Below are 18,200 nucleotides of genomic sequence, written 5' to 3' on the forward strand. Positions count from 1 at the left end.
CCTATATGGGTCAAATAGCCTAGCTAGGCACCATGCAAAATATTGATGTCATTAAATTCGAGGAGACTTGAAGCTGCAAATTAAGCAAGATGCATGTCTCAACAACTAGTCAACAAGTACCCTACTCTAAAACCTCATTTGATCGATAGAAACTCTCCTCCCTTGAGCCCTGCCTGCAAACCATTACGTCTCCAGATGGTCTATCATGCATGTGACTCAACTCTTCAACCTCGTATCTCTTAATTACTTCATTCCATGATTAAAAAAAAACCCTTTAATTTACAGTCAAACTTTCATCATAAACGAGGACATAAATCTGAATACACAATTGTTTGTTCTTATCAAAGATTTAATTAAGGGCGATAAGCAATTTTCAGACAGAATCAGGAAACCCCCAAGTCATTACATTATCCCCCCCACCCCCAAGATTTATTGAAAGGTTGGCCAAGGTTTCGAAAAACACAACAAGCACTAACCCTCTCCAATTCCGAAAATTCGAAAATGAAAAAAAAATCTTACAATTTGAAAACAAAGAGGTGTTTATTTTTGGGCCATTGCTGAGTATCTTCCAAGTAAACATAGTTTTCAATGGTGATTACCTTGCCGTTGCAAATTCAAGGGTTATTAACTCGTCTTCGAAAGCTCGCACCACCATATATGTATGTGTGTGTGTGTATTTGTGCGAGCGTGCGTGCAGGACTTTCAGATTCATGGGGCTTTATGAGAATCTGAGGCCTAAAACCCATGGACGGCCCAAGCTAAGAGCAACAGAGAGGGACCAAGAAAGAGTACGATGTGGCCGGAGACCCCACTCTAAGGACACATGATGACCTCACGAGAAAGGTATTAGTCACGAGAGTTTTAGCTTGGACCCAATCTCGGCCTCGATACACGTGTCAGACTCACGTGCTTCCAAGACACTGTCAGATCATCATCAGCGGGTCCTGTACCTCTCAAGTCGGCAAAATCCTTTTAATTTTCTACTCTCTTCCAAAAAAAAAAAAAAAAAAAACCTGTCTGGTAGGATTGTCCTGGTGCTTGTTATCTTTTATTAATATTTATTTTTTAAAAAATAATTTTTATTTAAAAACATTACCATATTAAAATAATATATTTTTTTATTTTTAAAATTTTATTTTTAATATTAGAATATTAAAACAATCTAAAAATATAAAAAATTAATTTTATATAAAAAATTCGATTTTCATGAACCGTCGTTGTGTCCGACAAAAATGAACTTTGAAATGATAGTTATATTGATCTCGTGGCCATCGACAAGGTGTTCGATTTTCGGTGTCTTCCATTCCTTACGATTTTGAGATTTTGGTTCAGAGGTTCAAACTAAGAAAAAAGGGGAAAATCTTAAAACCAAAATCAGAAGAGAACCGTCTCTATTATGTAATTCAGAATATATTCAGCCTCTAGTTGGTAAAAAGAGAAGAAAGAAGCTTTACAGTGACTTCAAATTAAACATTCTGACTAAAAATAAAATTTACATCATATGCATGAGACATGAGTGTTAACAAGAAAAATCGAAGTCCTGTCATCAAAATTAGAAACTCATCTCCACGAGAGAAGAGGATCACGATGCCGTGTCATTTCATGCACTCAAGAAGGGAAATTTAAGAGCACAAACAGAAAAAAAATCATGTTGATTTTTCAATTTTGGATTGGCTCCTAGAAGCATTATTTATTCGATTTTTCTTCATGTTTTGGACTTTTATTATAATTACTATTCAGTACGAAAACATTTTCCAAGTTCTTGAGCTGAGAGAGTAGACTTCAAAGATTTTTTCCTTGGAACAGAATAGTGGGTCTATGATCCGTGATTCTCAAGATTTCCTCCTCAATTCTGGGTCAATGCAGCAATAAGAAGGCGGAGACCACATAAAATCTGAATTATTTACTGACTTTTCTTTTTTTTCATAGGTGGATATACTTCTAGATGTAATCTAATTAGATGATTATTTTTTAAAGTTAAATTACAAGAGAAAACGTATTAACTCAAGATCCGAGCGATCATATACTAATACATGAATCCATACTTGCATATGAATCCTAGCGATCATATAATTGTAAATAAATTAAAAAAATACAAGTAGATCATATACTTATATATGAATTTAAAAAATACAAATAGTAAAATTCAATTATAATTGATGTCTCACTCGCTAATTGGTTTGACTGAGTTATATTAATTCTTGCAGGTCACGGATGAGAAAAATGAGGAGATGCTCAAAAGTGGGGTCACGAAACCAGAGAATGGTATCCTAATGATTTGGCATTTTTGGCTCTTTTCGGCTACTTGTCTCCTCACTCGGTTGGTATTCGTCGCTATTTTAAGTCGGCTTGAAAATACTGGATTGATAGTCAGCATAGGATGTCCAAATTCACGACTAAAACTGCAGGCAGTATTTTTTTTTCTCTAAACTCTTCCGGTGCTAAGGAATTTCATGGAAATTGCTGTGGTGTACAAGAGAGTAGAAGTTAGAACCCTTCCTTGTCATGTTATCTACTTTTCAACTACACAGGAGTCCAAAAAAGAAAGACTCAGAATTTCATCATTCTGAATTTTTTATGGTGGCGCGTGAAAATAGCATTATCAACATGCACAAAAGCAGCTGCTTCGACCACTCTTTACCTAACAATTTGATCAAGTGGATATTTCATAGCCATCCAGGGAAAAAAAAGAGAGATTCGACGTTAGTATTTACAAAGCTCTACAGGGCAATGGCCTATAAAATATTACCTCTTCAAGAATAGACCACACCCGGGTTGATATTGGTACTTCCCACCTGCCGACAGAATTCTTGAAGAATTAAAAGTTCCTGTTTCTGCCCCAGAATATTTGCCGTGTCTGATCCTGAAAGTTAATTAATTATTACTAGACCACACAAAATGTGTTTCTTTATGCATTTTTCATGGGAATCAGATGAAGACAAGCAGCGATAAATCAAAAAAGGATGCCGAACAAGCTTGCAACAGGGTGAGAAGTGATGACTGATGAGACCTACAAAAACACATTGGATAGGGGATGCAAGAGGGAGTTACACTCTCATTAACTCCCCTTGACCTGTTCAGTCCTCTAAAAGGCACACCTAAAATGCACACAAGACTATAGGGTTGCAGCTAAAAAAAACAGAAAGATGGTAGGATGCATTTATTGGATGTACAATTTTGATTGATTGTGGTGGCTAGTCTGATAAAAAATTTGTGGCACCGCACCCTAGGGATTGAAGCACATTATGGAACAACTTTGGTGTTACTAACAAACACGATCTGTAAGGAAAAGCAGCAGCTTTTCCTACAACTCACCAAGTTCTCTCACCGAAGTTGGTGCAAGGGGACGCTGAATCATCTTCCTTTCAGGTATATGCTTTGGAAGTTCCAAGCAGACTGGAAAAGTCTTCAGAATTCTGCGTGTAAAACATAACCATAAGAAACAAAATCAGCCAAACTCGGAGACTCAAGTAAAGGATGAGACTTGTGTTCTTTAACTAAAGCTTTTAAGCCAGGTACTGGCCAGCCATCAAGTTGATTAGGGGGACAGCATATTGTGATCACGCAATAACATCAAATGCTACAGCAAAGATAAAAGCATATCAATTTTAGATTCTTTGTTTCATTTCTTTGGATGCTTCTGCATTAAATCAGTGAGGACAAACTTGAAACTATTTAACTTGTCACAAGACAACAGAGAAATCTAAATGAACATTGCTTCCTAAAATGTCATCTAAAAGTTCAAAACCCTTGTCCATTTAAATCAGACACAAAATCCAATGAATGCTTTCAATGCAGCAAAACTGTTAATTTCTATGCAGTCTCCCCATGCACTGAACTCACCAATAGAAACCAAACCAAGCCCCTATTTGGGAGATGGACTGCGCATAAAAAATAAGATCATTAATCAGACACGGTCTCACTGAAAAGGGTCCAAAAGGGTAGAATTTGAAGGCAAATCCTCCTAGCATTTTAGGAAGATAATTTTGAAGTCTTTCGATGAATGACTACTCTCAAGTTTTCCAACTTGCATCCATGAGATGGTTGCAACTTGCCAGACCAAAGCTTTCATCAAAGATTTCTGCGTGTGACATACAAGTGGAGGAAGACAGTTCACAAGATAATCAGCCAGATGTGGAAAAGGTGAGATGATTGGCCTAGGCCTGTGCAGTGTCTAACAATTGCGACACATATACTTTGACTGCCAAGTGCTTTAGTCCACTCTTCTATTACAGATGAGTCCATGACTACATATTGAGCAATATCCTCTTCAAATCCCGTCTTTTTAGTAGTAACTCCAAATACGAAACAGTCACTTAGCTGGGTATCTCAAGCTAGATCACTTATGTTACATTACATTCCACATATTCGTAGTGCAGCAATATTCTTATATTTCTATGAAATACAGTGTTCTAATTTTTGCCAGCAAAAACTAGAATCGTCAAGGAAATTGTTAAGAGTATGAAATATATTTTTGATAGGCTACCTAAGAAATATATTATGAAAATAAGTACCCAAACATACATTTCTGTTAAGATAGTGAAATTCCATTAAGATATTGTTTCAATTGGTATGGATATCCAGGTGTGTCCTGTAAATCATAATAATCAGACAGAATATGGAGTTTCTACTTATGCATCCCATGTTTGATTGATTATACTTTGAAATTTGAACTTATCCGGGCCCGAAGTCATTTCAAATTTCTCAAGCCTTTATCATTGGACCAATTAATTGAATTGAAGAATGCACAGCTAAACAAAGTTCTCCACTAACAACTTCTTTCGGATATGTTGATGTCTCATCCTGAGAAATGGACCAAATTATCCTTTTAAAGCATCTGCTGCATTTTGTCCACCGTATGTCAACCCCTAAGATTCTGAGCTCAAAGTTACATGACAAGCGCAACACAACCAACAAGCCCGTCATATCGATAAGATTACAATCATTAAAGCTTCACCTTTAATTTATGAAGCCAACAATTATGTTAGAAAATAGGCTGTTGTGCTTGGAACACGTCTAAGAGGACAGGTAGACACCCGGCGATTACTATCTTTTGACATTTTTAATCAGTGAGAAGCCTGAAGATGACGATCACTTGTGGTGGTTCACATTTAGGCATATGGCAGAACTAGGAAATCCTCCTCCTTTTTTCTCGAAAACTGATTAAGAGCCACATTTAAACTTTTAGAGACACTATACTGTTGAGAGTAGAGTTGGTCCAAACAACGTAGAAATTTCTTGAATCTAAGGTTTATTGATCATGGCAGCTACTCACATAAAGGTTTATTGAAGCACATGGAGCACCTACCATAAAAAAGACATCTCTCGCCTATGGGACAAGCAATATGGCAAGTAGAACTGTAATATTTAAGCAACATGACTAATTTTCGGACTATAACTTACCAAGTCCTCTCGGCATAGTTGGAGGGGAGGAAATGTTGTATCATCTTCCAATTCAGGTATATGCTTACAAGAGGTCCAAAGTAGACTGGTGAAAACCTCAAATTTCTGCTAGTCCAACATAAGCAAGAAAAAACAGAGTCAGGCAATCCGGAGACCAGATAAATAAAGAAATATAAGTCTTAAACCAAAGGCTTTATGATTGGACTTTGCCTGCTGTTAAGTGAACATGGATGCATAACGACTTGTTTTCACATTCCATCATATCATAACGCTCAAGCTTAGATATAAAAGCTCTCAAGTTTAGATCAACTTTTTGCATCTTTGGACATTTCTGGATTCATTATCAAACCGGTGAGGGCAGCATTTGAGACTATTTTTACTCTCATAGGGTAACAAAACCTAACCAACAGCGGTTGTTACAATAATATAAAAAAAGTTTCATTTAATCTAATACAGGTGACCAATTTGCCTATGCAACTGTTTCCATGGAGCAAGCACCATTATTTGCCTATGCAACTCACAAATACAGGTGACCAATTTAAACAAAGTTAAGATTCTAAAAGGAACGCGAATCAAATTCCAGGCGCATGTAGATAGTATGCAAGTTTTTGTGCATGTACTCTGGAAAATTTAAATAAAGTCTCGGTCCAAACTAGTTGGAGCTGACTACATAACTCTGCCTCCTCCAATGGATTCTGTCAAGGGCTAGACTTTCTGCAAGTTAATGTGATAATATTGCTATCACTGCACCCTCCATAATTTTAATTACCCCCTCCCACTGTCTCAAATTTCTCAATTTGATGACTCTTCTCCACCAGTGCATCCGTTGGTCAACTTTAAGTATGATTAAAACATCTCAAGCGATCTTCTTATCTTGTCCTTAATGGTGCCACTGGCTCTACTGCTGAGGTACTCATTCATTGACACGGTCTTTGTTGATGGTGAATAAAAGACTTCTCCATATGAGACGCTGCAACAAAGCATTTCCAAGAGGAAATTGCAAATTTACATTTGTGAACATAAACGAGTGTATGCACGCGCATGCATGATAGAGAGAGTCAAGCAACTAACAAGAATGCCAGCCAGTCGAGACAAAAATGATATGATTCAACCTAGGGTCAGTAGCCATCAATTTGGACAGCCTAATACGTGCTGGGAATGCCAACTGGCGTTATTTCCCTAGACTGTTTTATTGGCTCTCCTAGTTGGTGATGTGTCCATGTCAGGCAACGACAATCTTTGTGCAAGATTAGTTCCTAACAATAAATAGTTACTCCATGAGTTATCTTGCTCCTAATTTTAATGACTTTGATGTCCACTTGTCCCATAAATTTTTATATATTAAGCAGCGTATTAAATTTTTAGATACATCATTTCTTTGAGTATACATCAAAATACATTATTATTCTGGACATGGAAGCTAAATATGTAACTGATGTTTTGATACAATTCACACAATCAGATTCGGTTTATGATGTAATATTTTATAACGTGCAATTTTACTCTAACAAATATAATTCTCAATTCGACTGTTAAATAGAACTAAAATTTTACCAAAAGTTTCCAGAGATCTTGTTTTATATTGAGTTAAAATTTCTGTTCAACCAAAATTAAAAAAATATATCGTGATAAAGATCAAAAATCGTTGCATAGATTTTGCTATTTGTTTCCTTATGATTTGTGGATTTTTTATTTAACAAGGATTCATTCTCTACAATAACAATATAGGTGACAACAATTAGGATTATTTTTTAAAGGGTTTTCACCTCAGCAACTAGCAACTTGTGTATACTTTCTCATTGGCAAAGTTTCTTCATCATTCAAGGATATTAGAGGTGATTTTGAGCTTATATTTTTTAATATATAGTTTTACATAAAACTGACAAATATATTTTTTGATTTAACTGTTGGATCGAGCTAAAAAATTTCCAGATGATTCTAAAGATTTTGTTTTATACAGGGTTAAAATTTCATAGTGATTGAATATCATGAAGGCCTTGCAATAAGATTCAAAAGCTATTGTGAGGAATTTGTATTAGTTTCCTAGTTGATTTGGATTATTCTTTTATTTTATTATTTTACCTATAGTAAAAAAGGTTGTTTAGATTTTTTTTTGTGACTGACTTTGATTTCAACAATTATTATTGTGTGAGTTTTTTCTCATGTTTTTTGGTTCTTCATTAAACTACTCTGATTTATCGAAGATTTAACCAAGTTTTGTGATGTCTTTAATACTTCTCGTTCATGATTCTCTATAATCATTGGGTGAGGATTCAATTATTTATAGTTTTAGTGTCTCAGTACATGTTATCATTGTGTCAAACTCAATTCTAAACTTGATCTTAGCTTTCTTGGAAAGAGTCGATTTAACTGTGGATTTGTGGATCTTCATATCCACAGGGTTCACATCAGTTGGTATCATAACAAGACTTTAAATTAGGTTATATCCCTTTTATCTTCAAGTTTTTGCATACTCCATTATTGTCAAATTCTTTATCTTCTCTAAAAACTAGTCGCGACATCAATTAAAAAAAAGATATTATTTGGGATCTTGATTAAATAAAGTCTTATAAAAATGAACAAAGAAAATCATAAAAAAACAAATTAGGGTTTGCCACAAATCTTGATTAAAAAAACATAGAATTCGGTCACTTTTGCTTTAAATAAATAAATAAATAATAATAATAATAATAAAAAGAAATCTTGATTTTTGAGGTTTCTTAGAGATAAATCTTGATTTGGGATATTTTTAGATTTACTTGGTTGGGTTTTCTTAAAATTTAAAATTTTCAAAATAAATAAATAAATAAATAAATATAGTTTTTGCATCAATTTTTTTTTTCAGCCACCATACACACACACACACACACACACACACATATATATATACATACTTATTTGGGTTATTTGAGTCTTATTTCATTAATCCTTTTATTTTCATAGTTTGTTTTCATGTCTTTGTATTGTTCATATTTTGCTCAAATTCATTTTGTTATTTGCGATTTCATATTCATAGATTCATATTGATAATTTTTAGTTTTTATTACTTCTTGAGTCTATATATTATTTTGGATTGCGCTATTAAGTGATTAATTTTTCTGATTTGTTGTGAATTAGTTCCTTAAATAATTGAGTTTTTTTAGATTGAGTGGTAAACGACGAAAGGTGAGCATATTATAATGAAAAGCTGAAAATTTATGTGAAACACGAGAGTACTAACATCTATTGAGTGTAAACATGTGAGGAAGTGTGTGGGGATATATTTTCTTACTACTAACATGATTTTTAGATTTTAGTAATGTCTTTCAAATGTGATACATCCTCGCTGTAAAAAAGAAAATCAAGCTTTTATGTTACAAGCTATGAACCAAATTTAAATGATGAATATGAGATTTGATGAGTGGTTTGAATAGAAAATAAAAGAGATGCTAAATTGCAGAAGGGATAATCTTAAAGGGTTCTTAATGTTAGAAAGCAAGAGAAACTATGTTCCAAACTCCAAAGATTGATGGTGAAAGAGCTTCTATGAACTTAGTAAATGAGTGCAAGGAAATTACAATGTTATTTGCAGAAACAAGAAAACTAATTGATGATTGTGAAGCTTTAAATCATCATTGATAAGATACAAACGAGAGAGAGAATTTGCTTGTTGAAAGGATGCAAAACAAGAGAGAAGCTGTTATATTTATACAGTGTCATTTGAGGCAAAAATTGACAAAAAAAGAGCTCTAAATGCTTAAAACAAAGGCTAATAAAGTGGGTCCTACTGTTGCTCTAGATCTTACCATAGTTTCTATTGGTGATTCGAGGACAAGTCCTTTTGAAAAGAGGAGGAATGATACAATCCATGGAAGGGTTGGACAATCTTATTCGGTTTCTGGCTTAATATTTCATAATATATAGTTTTATTCTAATTGGATCGAACTGAAATTTTATCAAATGTTTTATTTTATGTTGGCTTAAAGTTTTAGATCAATCGAAATTCAAAAAAGCATCGCGATATAGGCCAAAAGTTGTACAAGTTTTGCTATTTATTTTCTTATGATTTGTGGACTTCTTATTTAACAAGGATTCATTTTCTATAAGGACAATATAAGTTACAGCAGTTGAAATTGTTTTAGCAAGGATTTCCAAGTCAGCAACTTGTGTATCCATTTTTTTTTTTTTATTGGATTTTCTAGTTGGCTAAGTTTCTCTATCATTCAAGAACAATAAAGGAGATTTTGAGTTTATATTTTCTAATACATCATTTTATGCTGGCAAATATGTTTTCCTATTCAACCATTGGATTAAGCTGAAACTATTCTAGATAATTCTAAAGGTGTTGTTTTATATAGGGTTAAATTTCATTGTGATTAAAATCAGGAAGGCCTTGTGATAAGATCTAAAAGCTACCGAGTGGGATTTATATTAGTTTCCTATTTGATTTAAGATTATTTTTTTCTATTTTATTTAGAATATTTTTTTTTTTTAACATTCTTTAGGATGTTTTTACCATATTATAAATATGGTTATTTAACTTGTATTTAGGTTTATTTTTAGGGAAACAAAGTTTAATTTCAACAATTATTATATTGTGTGTGAGGTTTTGCTAATACTTTATTGTTCTTCATTGAACCAGTGTTGTCAAAGGCAAAAGGTCCTAAAAGATACCAAGCCTGCAAAATGCCAAAGGCGCTAGGTGCACGCCTAGGTGCTCTTCTAAATGAACCAAGGTAAAATGCATAGATATATTATATTATATAAATCTAAAATATATCTTCCCAATTAAGATTAAATCATTAGAAAATCAAAAGAAAACATGAAATATTTTTCACACTGAAAACAAAATAAGATAATTTAAAGTAGTAAGCAGTGAAATAGATTAAAAAATAAACTTAAATATCATCATCATTATTCATTAATCTTCAAAAACATCATCATCCATGTTTTCATGTTCTATACTTGTATTGTTGTTCTCTGACTCTATTTAACGCAAAGTAAGGTTGATTTTCTCTCCAAGTATCCTTCTTTGACATGTCTTCCACTTTGATGATTTTTTTACCCTAATATTTGATTTTTACAAAAATACCCCCAAGTTGTTTCTTTTGGTAAATTAAAAAATATAAACAAATAGGTCAAAACATAAATCAGTTTAAAAAAAAAAAGAAAAATCCAACAAAAAAGAAAGTATTTCAATCAGGCGCTCGTTTTAACATCTAGCACCCACTCACGAGATACTCGCCTAAATAGTGCTTCATTGAAATTCATTGCCTGAGGCTAATAAAGGAGTTGTGGCCTCGCCTCACCTTCCCTCGCTCGGAGTGCCTAGGCAAGCGCCTCTTAACAACACTGAATTAAATTACTCTGACTTATCGAAGAATGAATCAAGTTTCGTGGCATCTTCATACTTCTTGTTCACAATTCTCTTTAATCATTGGGTAGGAGTTTAGTTACTTATAGTCTTGATGTTTTGGTATAGATTATCATTGTATTAAGCTTAATTTTAAACTTGATTTTAGTTTTCTTGAAAATAATCAATTTACTGTGAGTTTTTTTAATTTTTATATCAACATAGTTCGTGTAATGTTGTTTGTTGGTGTATATCAGTGCAAGTGTGCCACCATGCGTTTATAAGAAAATATGATAGTTAAAAATTAGTGTTTTTACTGTATAGTGACTTTGACAGTCTACGTTTTGAAACTTAGATTTTTAACAAGTCATTCAATTTCATCGTTTCTACTTCTTAATCTAATTCTTATGCTGGTTTAGACAACAGAAGATGGAGGGGTTCAATTTGTCACTTCTTCCCTAACAACTACTTCTTTATGTTGATGTCTTATCATAAAAAAAGAGAACCGAAGTATTCTTTCAAGCATCTGATACTTAGTATTCACTATAATGTCACCCACAATATTTTTGCAAACTCAACAAACACGAAAAATGTAACACAATCAACCAATACCAAGATCTATCTTACTGATAAGAGGAGGATCATTTTATTAACTTCAAGACCTATCTTTACGTTGCACGTTGTCACCTAGACAAAAATATAAAAGGTGGTAGCACACAGTCATGAGAGTTTTTCAAACTTTTTCCATGTAAATGATAAGTAATTTCTGCTTGCTATTTTATCACAGGATGACCAACTAGATATCAAAATTGACAGCCATTTTATCTCCATATTACTTTTTGAGACAGGTGTGCTCCTCCCTTGTCAAAGATTAAAAAAGGGATTTTCTCACTTCAAGACAGCACCCAATGATTGCAAGGGAAAAAGAATATATTACCCTTTCACCGCAAAGCGTCATCTTGGAGGTCCTCCAACAAAGGATTCATGCTTTCGATGGAATTTCTTCGGTATACACCTCACATACCACCAAGACAGGAACAAAGAAACTCTTTGTCTGTTTTTCTAGAAGTAAACATCATATGGTCACGATCTGAACAAATATTTGATAGTGAAGCATGTCATAAGCTAAACAATCAATCCATAAATTAAGATAATGTTTCAGCATTTCCAGTGTGGATAATTTGCACCTCCCATTTTCAAATTTCTCACAGTATTATTATAAATTTTGAAGAAAACATCCGTTTAATTGCCTATAAATGCTTGGAAAAATCTCCCATTCCCTAAAGATTACAGCAACACAATCACGATAAACCTAACCAGTAACGGAGAATAATCCCAAACAGTGATCAAGTAATTAACAATGGGTAATCAAAGATTAATTAATCATGCTAGTCAAGTAAAAAAACAGAATTCTTACCGTTGTTGCAATTTATGAAATCTTGGTAGTATCAGCCAGTTGCTGCAGAAAATTGAAATTTCTGCTGCCTCTGTGTATGGGCGGAGTAGAGTAGCGCATCAGTATTTTTAACTGGACTGGACTAGACTGGAGCACTTTCAAATACAGACCTAAACTCCGACTCCCCGGAACCTATCCTATTATTAGCCCAGCCCACAAACAGTAGCCGTGTCTATTCACAATAGCTTTCGGAAGGTGCTATTATTTGCACTAATTTTGTTTTAAAAAAAAACAATTATTTGCAAGTTGATAAAGTTAATTTCTTTTTCTCACAATTGCTCACTTATAAATTATTAAAAAAAAAATATTTTAATTAATAAAATATTAAAAGAGATCCACCTCGCAAAACACTATTTATATTAATAATATTTTTTTATTTTTTATTAATTTAAAATTTATCCTAACATTTGATTTTTAAAAAATTAAATTTTATAATTTATTTTTAATTTACTTTTTATAATTTTATTCAAGTCTCATAATTTAAATCACGAGTTTAGTAGATTAACTTAGTTTACTTGAACTTTTTAAAAAATAAATTGATTTTTTTTAATTTTATCGTTCAGCTTAATACTCTGTGTATTTTTCTATAAAAGATATCATAGTATAATGTATTATAAATAACATGCTTTATACTTTAACAAAAACATGTACGATGAACATAATAATTTTTTTTAAAAAAATAATCTTGGACCATCAATTAAAGAAATTTTTAATTATATTCTTAGTATAATTACCACTACCTTCTTATTTTCAATTAGGATGTACAAATAAAGTATTACTACGTTATTACTGTAAAATATTTGTTTTTATTTTTTACTGGAGTGTAAACATAAAATAAATACTTTAGTTTTCTTAATATTTCACCCATAAACTTAAAATAGAGGGTAAATACTCGAGAGAAATTATTTTTTATATATATATTTTTCAATGTATGATATTTTTTTGTTTTGTAGTTCATTTTATTATACAACAAAAATAGAGGTTTTTAAAATTCTAAAATCTCCACCCCTTTTTTTTGTTGAATAAAAAACCTCACTGAAGAAATTTAAATTTCAACAACTAGAATAATTCTCTTAAATTTAGTGATTAAAGGGTATGCTTAATTCTTTAACTTTCTAAATTCAAATCTCGAGATCACCATTCAGAAAGTCTTATTAATTTATTTTTAACGTACTACGATGTTGTGAAAGTGTGCAAGTTAACATAAAAATATATATTTTTTTTACTGTCAATCTTGTCTTAAATCCTTGTTTTCTCCTATAAAAACCATAAAAAATCTATGTTTATTGGCTCTTTAAAATATCCCAATTTTTTTGGTTAAAATAAACAAAACTCTCTATCATATTATTATTATTGTTTATTTTACTAACATGAATGTAGTTTACACGTACTTCAACTAATTCTACAGACCCTGAAATTAACGATCATATTATTAAATAATATTTATATAGTATTATTTATTAAGAATATAATAGTATTTTCAGTTTAATCTATATATATTTTATTGGTATTTAGGTTAAGACTAAACACTAATAATAAACAGATTTATTAAGAATTCTAGTTTTTTTTTTAATATTTATTCTTAGTTATTTTAACATAGCGTTAACTATAATAATAACGCCATAGCTTATTTTATTATTCTTAATATAATAATAACCTTAACCTCGATAAGCATTAGCTTCATAAACCTTTATTTAAATATTAAATGTATCACTATCTACACCAACTCCATGCATTCTATACTTTACCAACGACATTATATTTTATATTTTGCTTTGAATTTCGATCTTATCTTTGCTTAAAAGCAGTTTTAGAGTTTTTTTGATTTTACGTTTAAAAAATATTTTTTAAAACAATTAATATTTTTTTATTTTTTTTACTTAATTTTTTTTATATATTTTATATTATTTGAATATATTCATGTCATAAATAAATTTTAAAAAATAAAAAAATTTAATTTTTTTTAAATAATTTTTTTTTTTTAAAATAACTGATAGAGTAATGCTCAACGTAACTTAATTAAGTAAAGTTCCAAATCACTGCTCCGTCTCCAAATCGGACCGTTGCTAAAAATGGTAATACCCCATGGACTTGAACTTTCAAACCACACGCGAGGCTTTTCACAAGATATATTGATTTCTTCCCGCCCCCTTTTAAGTTCTTTTTTATTCCTTTTTCCTCAGCAATGAAACACTCATTCATACTGCATTACTTGGAAAGTCCAGTCAAGAGGATCATGGAGATATTTTAAGCAGTCCTTTTCCTTCATTCAATTTCGTGTTTTTAAGCAAAGCTCACATGGTTCATGCAACGACAAGTCAGATAAATTAAGAGCTTATCGTCCAGGACGGCAGCTGCCCATGAAGATCGATGGTTTTCCGAAAGGGACCTGTGATAATGATTTTGTTCGAGTACTCTTCGTCACCATTCGAGGACAGCACCGCGATCCGCCACAAAACGTCACCATTAGCGCATTTGTTGGTTACTGGTCAGGAAATCAATGCGATGCATCTTGGACCTCTGGAGCCCCGCGGGCAACGAAAATGAAAAATCAAGAACCAAATTGCAGAGTCATGAAAAAAATCTACATAAGGTACAGAAACAACTTCAAGAATTTCATCACCGACCAAATCTCCCTTTCCCTTTCATAAAAGAAAAGACAGATCAAGAAAAAGAAAAAACCAAGCCGACGCAGTTAACTACCTAGTCGGTTGTTTGAATCCAAGAGCAACTAGCTGTGGCTTCTTGCAACTTGCAGCCACACCTTGTCCATTCAACAGCATCTCAACAGTCTACATTTATTCGAGGCCAAGGAAAATTACAAGCTGCTGTTAACTAATGAATTAAATGCATAAGTCAAAGAGCAGTTGAGAGAGAGAAAAAAATCTAGTAACCTTTGAGACAAATCATGATAAGGACTACCAGACTCTGTCCCAGCACTGCTGCAACCTAACCAAGATGGAGAAAAACAAGAAGAAAGGATGCACAAAACGGAGAAAAGGACAAAATACAAGGGTTAGAAACACCAGAAAGAAACGCAGTAGCAAGAAACGCAGGTGAAGATTATAGCCTAATGACTTTTGAAAGGACCCCATTGCCGCAAAAAAGACTATCAGCTAACAATATGACCATGGAAACCTGCTACCGTAATGAAATGATCATTGGGGGAATTAAGTGGTGGTGGTGGTGGTTAGCGATGCGGAAAATTGTTCAATTTCTGTACTTAGGACTTGAACGCAAATAACCCAAGCGCTCAGCTAATGTATTCACATCCTCATCTTCACCTCCTCCAGCACTCTCATTTAACAGTTCTTCCCAAAATCCCTCGTCAAGTTCTCTATCTCCGCTTTCTAGTGGCTCTAGCTCCTCTACTCCATCCTCTTGCTCTCTACTTGCCCTGCCATACCCTTGCATTTCCAATGCAAGTGCCTCCAGCTCTGACACTTCAAATCCGTAGTCTCCATACTCTAAAGCCTCTGCCTTGATGGGGTTTGCACTTCCATCAATACGGTTTGATTCACCACCACCACTTCGACCAGGTCTTTGATCAACAGGAATTCTTCTCTTTTTAGTCATTGCTTCCTCAAATTCTTTCCTTTTCCCTTTCTGTTGGACTAACTGCAGTAGAAAGGCAGGATTTTGCATTGCTCGAGCTAAGAATTGCATCATCTGCTGCTGCTTTTTTTCTGTCCCTTGTAGCCTTTGCTCCATAGCTTGTATATAAGATCTAGCTTTCTGTTGCTGCTGTCTAAGCTTCGCTAACTCCATCATCAAAACCTGCCTGTCACGTTTCAAGAGATCGATTTCTCCATCTAATCCAAAACGGCTAACTTCAACACAGGCATCTCGAGCTTGCTGTTGAGAAAGAGGCTGAGAAGCTGCCTTTCTTCTCTTTATATTCCTTAGAAGCTGCTTTTGACCCCTCAGAAATCCTTCATTGGCAAACTCCCATCTATCTGGATCAATCTTTCTAAAGCCCTGTAGGAGAAGAAAAGTTCCACAATCAGAATCCAATATCAACCATCAATTCCTACCAAGAATAAAAATTGCAAAATTACATCTCAACACAGACTAAAAAAAACTACTTCCAGAATATCACTTTGACAGACAGTCCCATTACTGGTCCAAAACATACTGATCGCCTTAAAGACATCCCTGCACTTCATGAGTAGAGCAATCCAACTCTGAAACACAAATCGGAGTTTTTTTTTTTTTTTGGTTTTTGTAACAAGTACAAATAATTTCAGGTCCCGCATCCAACAGGAATATTGAAGAAAAGGAAAATAAATAAATAAGTAAGAAGACCAACTGCGCCTACAATAGAAAATGGCTTTAATGAACATTCCGCAAAAATAAATAAATAAATAAAAGCAAAAATCCTGTAAAGTTACACGAACAGCATGTGATATTCCAGAGCAATCTTCTCACTAACACTGTTCTCTGGGCATAAAATTAATATTTTTTTGAAGTATCAAGAACCCATGTAGAGAAATGCCACATAAATGTTAAATCTGCTTATTTTCGATAAAATGGATTCAGAAAATAGACTGATTTTTTTTAGCTGGGTATCAAACCACTTACATAAGTATTGAGCTGCCTGACAAAGCTGGAGAAATTATTATGCTTGAAGTATCTAGGAAGGAGATTTGCGGAGAAAGAACAAGGATCCCAAACAACAAAGCTAAACCCTCCTCTGCTCCAAGAAACTATGTGATTGGTCATTGGGTCATCCACCATGTCAAAAGTCTTGGTTAGGAATGGCGGTGGTCCTGTATCATGTAAACCTTCCATCGGCTGTGGTGGGAGCATCATTGTCGGCGGCTCATCACCGCCGGACAGAGGCAATAAACTTGATCCTGCGTACTCTTGCTTCACTGTTAGATATGGATTCATGATTGCAATTTGATTCACTGCTTCAATTCTTATTTTAGTTTGATGGAAAAAAAAAACTACTTGCCCCAGTGTCGGTTCAAGATTATCTATAAAACTAGCCACGGCCAAAATCGAAACTCCTGGTGCAGAATGGATGGATTTTAGAGAAATCTTGTCGAAAAATGAAAGCTAGCAAGGAAAAGGCAAAGAAAAAATTCAAGAAAGTAATACAAAAAATGGGTTTGCTCCAAAAAAGAGAGATATGGTCAAGAAAAACAGAGAAGGCTACTCCCTTTAAGCTAGAAAGAGAATTCAAAGCAAGGTCATGGGGAGAAAAGAAGAGAAATTGTGAGGAAAGAAACAGGGCAAAGTAGCATTAGAGATATATTTGAGTGATGAAATTTGCTTTGTTTTGGGAAAGGAAGGTCGTTTATGTCGTTACAAGTTGGTGGGCTTATGACACCTATACACGGATGAGAAATGGAGCGTTATCTAAAGCGATAAATAGAGGAAGGCTTCGTAACTGTTTGGGAGTGCTGATGTTTTTGCTTTTGATTACGCTTTTAAAGGATATTTTATTTGAAAAAATATATATTAATTTATAATCGTTTTTTAGTATTTTTAAATTATTTTAATGTACATGTTAAAAAATTCTTAAAAAATAACAATTTAATATATTTTTAAACCAAAAATATTTTAAAAATTTTTGGCTTTCCAATAACCATCATTGTTGTTATGGTTTTAAAAAATAATATTAAAAAAGTTATAAATTATAATTTTTTTAATTAACTATATTTTTAAAAAAATATATTTTTGATGGAATAATGCAAGACGGTAAAGTGTTTTAATTAACAAAATATTTTTAAATATATAATTAAAATAAAACATATATCACAACATAATCTTACTATAAGTCATCATTCGGAAAGATCTAGAGGTATTGGGTGCGGATATATTATTTTTTTATAAGAAAAAATCTAGCTCCTTTCTTCATTGGAAGGGGTGGGGAAGAGGGAAAGTGGTCCTCTAGGAAACTTCTGGAACTTGCCATGGGTAAGCATCATCATAGTTTTGTAATTGGGTCTAGTCCGGTGGGGTTATTTGGAATCCAAAAGTAAAACCAAGTCGAGTTAAAAA

General features: G+C 33.1%; 1 protein-coding gene and 1 long non-coding RNA gene across 10 annotated transcripts; both read right to left on the bottom strand.

The window, feature by feature from the left end:
* Positions 1-1,491: 1,491 nt before the first annotated feature.
* On the bottom strand, positions 1,492-12,289 carry LOC118049330 (uncharacterized). Of its 7 annotated transcripts, none has more exons than XR_012169029.1 (6): positions 12,153-12,284; positions 11,673-11,797; positions 5,614-6,373; positions 5,404-5,508; positions 3,316-3,416; positions 1,493-2,863 (listed from the first exon to the last, which is right to left on the bottom strand). It is a non-coding gene; the product is annotated as an uncharacterized lncRNA (long non-coding RNA). The 7 variants fall into 7 exon arrangements; XR_004687661.2 differs by having other exon boundaries at positions 1,494-2,641; positions 2,750-2,863; positions 5,404-6,373; XR_004687664.2 differs by having other exon boundaries at positions 1,495-2,523; positions 2,750-2,863; positions 5,404-6,373.
* A 1,915-nt stretch (positions 12,290-14,204) lies between these two features.
* Positions 14,205-17,553, bottom strand: LOC118049331 (heat stress transcription factor A-7b). Of its 3 annotated transcripts, none has more exons than XR_012169065.1 (4): positions 16,773-17,553; positions 15,086-16,169; positions 14,895-14,983; positions 14,205-14,775 (listed from the first exon to the last, which is right to left on the bottom strand). XR_012169065.1 is itself a non-coding variant. In XM_035059301.2 (2 exons), the coding sequence occupies exons 1-2, from the start codon at positions 17,082-17,084 to the stop codon at positions 15,402-15,404; spliced, it is 1,080 nt and encodes a 359-aa protein (XP_034915192.1). In that variant the 5' UTR covers positions 17,085-17,553; the 3' UTR covers positions 15,059-15,401. The 3 variants fall into 3 exon arrangements, 1 of the variants encoding a protein (XP_034915192.1); XR_004687665.2 differs by having other exon boundaries at positions 14,206-14,711; XM_035059301.2 differs by lacking the exons at positions 14,205-14,775; positions 14,895-14,983 and having other exon boundaries at positions 15,059-16,169.
* Positions 17,554-18,200: the final 647 nt, after the last annotated feature.

Source organism: Populus alba, chromosome 2 (genome assembly GCF_005239225.2).
Source record: "Populus alba chromosome 2, ASM523922v2, whole genome shotgun sequence".
Lineage (NCBI taxonomy): Eukaryota > Viridiplantae > Streptophyta > Magnoliopsida > Malpighiales > Salicaceae > Populus > Populus alba.

Coding starts and splice junctions, on each gene's coding strand:
- LOC118049331 (XM_035059301.2), bottom strand. CDS start 17,084: ATGAATCCATATCTAACAGTGAAGCAAGAGTACGCAGGATCAAGTTTA. Junction 16,170..16,772: donor TCAGGCAGCTCAATACTTAT/GTAAGTGGTTTG, acceptor CTTCTCCTACAG/GGCTTTAGAAAGATTGATCC.